General features: G+C 32.8%; 1 protein-coding gene across 1 annotated transcript; it reads left to right on the forward strand.

Moving 5' to 3' along the window:
- The first annotated feature begins 2,332 nt into the window (after window positions 1-2,332).
- Window positions 2,333-4,026, forward strand: LOC127702029 (zinc finger protein 501-like). Its single transcript, XM_052206005.1, has one exon. It carries the CDS (start codon window positions 2,333-2,335, stop codon window positions 3,812-3,814), a length of 1,482 nt encoding a protein of 493 aa, XP_052061965.1. The 3' UTR covers window positions 3,815-4,026.
- Window positions 4,027-5,912: the final 1,886 nt, after the last annotated feature.

Consider the following 5,912-nt stretch of genomic DNA (forward strand, 5'->3'; position numbering starts at 1 on the left):
TTTTTGAATCTTCCTCGGAGTTCAGTATTTTTGTGATTTTACCTTTTGTTGCTATGTTTCATATTTGTTTTTCGTTTATTATGCATAAATCAGGCATTTAGTTTTCTCGTTTGACTTGTTTTACATTTGTCCGTTGCCATGTATACATTACTATGCGGTATGGGTTTTGCTCATCGTTGAAGGCCGTACGGTGACCAAATAGTTGTTAACTTTAACGTCATTTAGTCTCTAGTGGAGTGTTGTCTCATTAGCAACCATACCACATCTTCTTATCTTTATATTGATATAGTTTTTAAAACAATTTCATTACTGAAACAGTAGTATTGGTATTTAATCATATAAAAAACTTAATGCAGGTGAAAAAAATTATCATGATGACTTCTTTGCATAGAGATACAGTATTCGACAATCGAAAAATCCAATGCCAGTTCATATAAGCACCTGTCTATTCAATAGACTCAATAAACTCAATAGAAATAACAAAGCCTCGAATGTATACGTAACGATATTTCGATTGATCACGATTGAACATCAGCTGTCTTCTAATTAAAACCAACTCAATAAAATTTCCAAAGCCTCGATCGATAGTTTCGATCACGACTGAACATCAACGGTCTTTTCTATTAACTCAGTAAGATTTTATTAACCTCGATCGATACAATAGTTTCGATTGATCACGATCAAGCATCAACAGTCAACTCAATCACCTCAATAAAAAAATGCACCCTCGAACGTACACATATATTCGATTGATAACGTTTGAACAGCTACACTCCACTCATTAAAAATTGGCAAAGTATCGATCGTAACGATAGATTTGATTGATCACGATTGATCATCAACTCTCAACTCAATTGACTCTAGCCTAAAAAAAAATTGCAAAACCTCGATCACTACGATAAATTGAAATTTCGATTGATCACGATTGAAGAGCAACAATCAACTCATGAAAAATTGCTAAGCCTCGAGCATAACGATGGATTTAACTGATCACGTTTGAAAACCAACTGTCAACTCAATCAACTAAAAATCAAATTTGCAAGGCTTCGATTTATAAACGATATATTCGATTGCTCACACTTGAACAACAGCTCAAAACTCAATCGCAACAAAAATCAGTAAAACCAGTTAATTCAATAAATCACCGCTGAATCAATCGTAACGATCAATATGATCGTGTGTTTTAACACGAAAAAAGCCACTCAATTGAATTGAAAACGTCTTAATCTATTGTAATGATTGGAAACGATAAATACAATTGTGAGTCTTTGAATGCACAGAGAGAGAGTTGATTGAATACTATAGATACAAGTATGCGTCGAGAAAGTTAGAGAGCCAGTTGATCGATTTTTTCAACTTTAATTCGATTGTAACGATATTATACAATCTAGCATCTTGAAACCAAGAGAGTTAGTTGATTGAACTAATCATGATTCGATACAATCGATATGATTGTGAGTCTTAAACGCATTGAGACTCATTTAAGGGAATTGATCAAAATTTTATTTTTTCGTAAGGATTTAATACGATATATACGACCGTGTGTCTAGAAAAGTAGAGAGCCAGTTGATTTGGTCAACTCTTATCCGATCGTTACGATCAATACAAGCTTCAGTTTTGAAAACAAAAGAGCTTATCGATTTGATTGATATCGCTCGTTACGATTAAAAACGGATTGATACGATTCTGATCCTTATAAACCAGTAGAGTCAGTTGATTGAATTGATCAACTCTTATTCAATCATTACGATTGTATACGATCGTGCGTCTTAAAAGTAAGAGGGCCAGTTGATTGGACTGATCAACTCATAATCGATCGAAATCATCATGATCATTGAGTACGATCGAAACCATCGTGAGCTTTTAAAAGATGAGAAAATGTTGATTGAATTGATTAACTCTAATTTTCTATGAATATAAAATCGATTTCGTAGATAAACAGGATATATGATAGTAAAAACCTTACAACAATTAATTGATCCTACAATGGTGTTCAGTTTAATAGCATTGACTAGACAATAGACAATATTTCCTTTATGATGTGTATTCAATCGATTGTCGAATACTGTACCTGTGTTCGGTTTTACTTTTTTTCCTTTGCTTTCGAGTTTTGCTAACTGTCTGTTTTACGTTTTATTAAAATCATATTTACAAGTGTCATCCGTGTTTAAGGCAATGAAGCTGCAACTTTTACAACATGTTTAATTACAAGTTCTTTAAATATTTCAGTTTACCTCGTATGCTTTTCATTAAAAATCGACAGAAACCGAAAAGAGCATTCATTGATAAAAATACTTCAAAGAATCAACTGAGTAAAGACGAAAATACCCATATGAATAGTACATATAATACGTATAAAAAGGGCAGAGTTAAAGGTTCCTTTGAGGTAGAAGACGAGAACAGATCAGGTTTGGTACCATCTAAACAAGAAGAAAATAAAGGTGGAAACGTAGAATTTGAACATGAAAACAGTACAGAAGTGTTTGAGGAATCCGCAAACGATGAAGATAAAAATTCATATCATGAGGAAGAAAGTTCACATGATGGAGAAGAAAGCAACAATCAGGATTATGAAAACCAAATGGGTCATTTGAAATGCAAATTATGCGGGAAACGATTTCAGAGCAAAGAAAAAGTAAAAATACACATGTCATCACATACAGGAAATAAACAACATAGCTGTCAACTTTGTGATCAAAAGTATACGACACAGCATCATCTTTATTCACATATTGTATCAGTACATCCGGCGGAAGCTGAAGATTTGGCACGATATTCGTGTGATGTGTGTGGAAAGAAATTTTATAGTAAATCCAAATTATTAATTCATTCCAAATCCCACCTCGAACTTCTGCCATATCAATGCAAAATCTGTCCTAAACGATTTTTGGTACGTAGTACACTAAAGACACATACCAAGCAACATACTGGTGAAGGATTATTTACATGTGAAATTTGTGAAAGAGCATACACAACAAATTGCGCACTTAAACGTCATATGAATAATCACACACGCGAGATTGAGTATAAGTGTGAGACTTGTAACAAAGTATTTTATGCGACTGGAGGTCTAATAAAGCACAGATTAACACATTCTGATGATCGACCATGGAAGTGTTCGTTCTGTGGTAAAAGATTCAAGCAGAATAGTGCAATGCATCACCATATGGATTCCCATAAACCGGAAGAGGAAAGAAAACCAAAAAGAATCACAACGAAGGATTTTAAATGTGACATATGTAATAAAACATATAGTTGTCTTTCTCATTTGCTGAAGCACATGCAAATTCATAACGGAGAATATTACACGTGTGATGTTTGTGGAAAAGATTTCATTAAACAGTCGACCTTGGATATTCACATGAGAGGTCACACGGGTGAAATGACACACAAGTGTGAAGTTTGTGGACGTGGATTTGGTTGCCATGACTATCTTAAACGTCATATGAGAATACATACCGGTGAGAAACCCTATAGCTGTGACGTATGCGGGGCTCGTTTTACTCAATCAGCTGCCCGAAACAGACACAAAAGAATACACACGGGTGAAAAACCATTCAAATGCGACAAATGCGACAGTTGTTATAGTGACAAGTATTCCATGCAAAAACACGCTCTTCTAATTCACTCAGAAAATCCTGAACTGAAATATAAATGTGACATTTGTACAAAAACATTTACTTCTAGATATGGATTAAACTGTCACTTAAAATCAATACACGATGGAACGAAAGATCAAAAATGTGAAATATGTGGCAAAGCTTATACCCTGAAATCTCTTCTCCAGAAACACATGAAGACTCACAACAAATAATGTAAATCAAAAAGATGATTGTTTTATGATGTTATTATAAATGGACATACTAGTCTAATTTGTTAATGTATATCATTTGTAAATATTTCTATATTTCTTACATTTTCGAGAATGATCTTTGTAACGTAAAATGCTGTGCAAATAAGACATGGATCATTTAATTTCGGAGCAAAAATGTCCTCGTTATGATTAGAGCATTTCGTGGATAGAAGTACAAAAAAGCACATGTAAATTTTAAAGCTTGGCTAGACGTAGACTGGTACCTGGTCATTATTTGACAAGTTGGACAATACTTTATTATTTGTATATATATCGAAGGCATACTGAATATTTTACGGAGGGAATCAACCTAGGCTAGACGTCAATTAATCTTCATTTAGGTTTCGAACGATACCGATACATGTACAGGAAATAGTATCAGCAAACTGCAGACTATAATAGATAAGAATTATAACTTTACATACTATACAGTAGGATGCTGATATATATATAATTTTGTCCTGCTATTTTCTTATTTGAAATGCAAATCTATATTAGTAAATACTTTGTTATATCTAATAAAATCAAAACAAAATTTGTTTCCACTATATTAGATTTTGTTTTAAATACACAAAAAAGAAGAGCACTGCTGATTTTGAAACATTATTTCTAAATTGTTTTGTTTTTAAGAACATTTTGCTTGTCAATGAGAACGATTTCTTTGAACATAACTGAAGAACAATTTCAATAACTGTGACGATGATACCGATTTTAGAAAGAAAGAAAGAATTTGATAAAAATCCTACATGTAGCCGACTCATGTGTCACAGTGGCTCCTTTTTGGCTCGTGTTCATTGTTATTGGAGGGATTCGTGTTGCTCAATCTTTGGTTTTCTGTGTAGTATTTATAAACTGTAACCATTTTTAAATATGCATAGTATTCTGTTATGGTTTTGAAAAATAACATCAGAAACCACCATACCACCACTACCACATCTTTCTTTTCTAAAATGCCACAAACCTTCAGAAATTGCTTGTTTCAATGATTGATTGTTGTGTTTAACGCCACAAACAACACTCTTGGCTATAACATGGCGGCCAGTTTTTATTAGTGAAGGCAACTGAAGTGCCTGGAGAGAACCGCCGAACATCGAAAGGGATACTGTCAATTAAGCTTAAGATAACTGGTGTTTTTTTTAAGTGTGAACATTGCTCATGCAGATATAGCCCAGGTGGTCAGTATCCGACTCGTTTGAATATACTAGGAGACTATATAAGACAAGATAATGTAAAGATAAAATTAAGTTGTCCATTCATATCGTATCCATCTTCAATTTCGTTCGTTTGTTGAATTCAAAATATTAAAATTTTCAAAAAGAACTTTTTTTTCAATTTCTTTAATTATGACCCAATATATTTAAAATGCCACAAGCCTAGTAGAATAAAGGTGCAAACAATTAAGTGCATCCACAGCTAAGGTTTTCAGTGATCAACTCTTAAAATTAAAAGGAGAAAATCAAAGACCATAAATGTTTTCAAAATTTACAAAGCCAGTGCTTTTATATTATTCTACACGGGAAGGTTTTGTTCTTTTATCTTAAATTTGAACTGCAGATATTTTCAAAATAGTTTGTATAAGAAAAAAAACTTGTTTTGTCTCTAAGTATGACGTACATCTATATTATTAACAGATTATCGTTTTACTTGTGTTCTTGATTTGCTATTTTTTCTGTTCTTTATTTTCGAAAATTTAAATGTATATCAATCAAAAAAGTTGTGCATATCGTAATAATAAGAATGAACTTTAAGGAAAAAACAATTTACACTTTAATATAAAATAGAAAGAAATATAGACGCTAATGTCAAGATGTCATCAAGACAGGACATATGCCAGGGACCAGACTAATTTCTATAGACAATTTATTTATAACTTTTTTGTTTGTAAACTTTGTTCTTTGTGTTTTAGTCTGTTTGACAGTTGCCCTTAGCTTCGAATGTTTGTTACCAAAATTCAATATTTATGCACCAATGTCTGTCCTTCTATATATGTCCACAGAAAATCGTCCCGTGAATACTTTGAATAATTAACCTTTACCATCGAAAGCATCGTCCGTGTTCA

The sequence above is a fragment of the Mytilus californianus genome, unplaced genomic scaffold (assembly GCF_021869535.1).
Source record: "Mytilus californianus isolate M0D057914Y unplaced genomic scaffold, xbMytCali1.0.p SCAF_5, whole genome shotgun sequence".
Classification (NCBI taxonomy): Eukaryota; Metazoa; Mollusca; class Bivalvia; order Mytilida; family Mytilidae; genus Mytilus; species Mytilus californianus.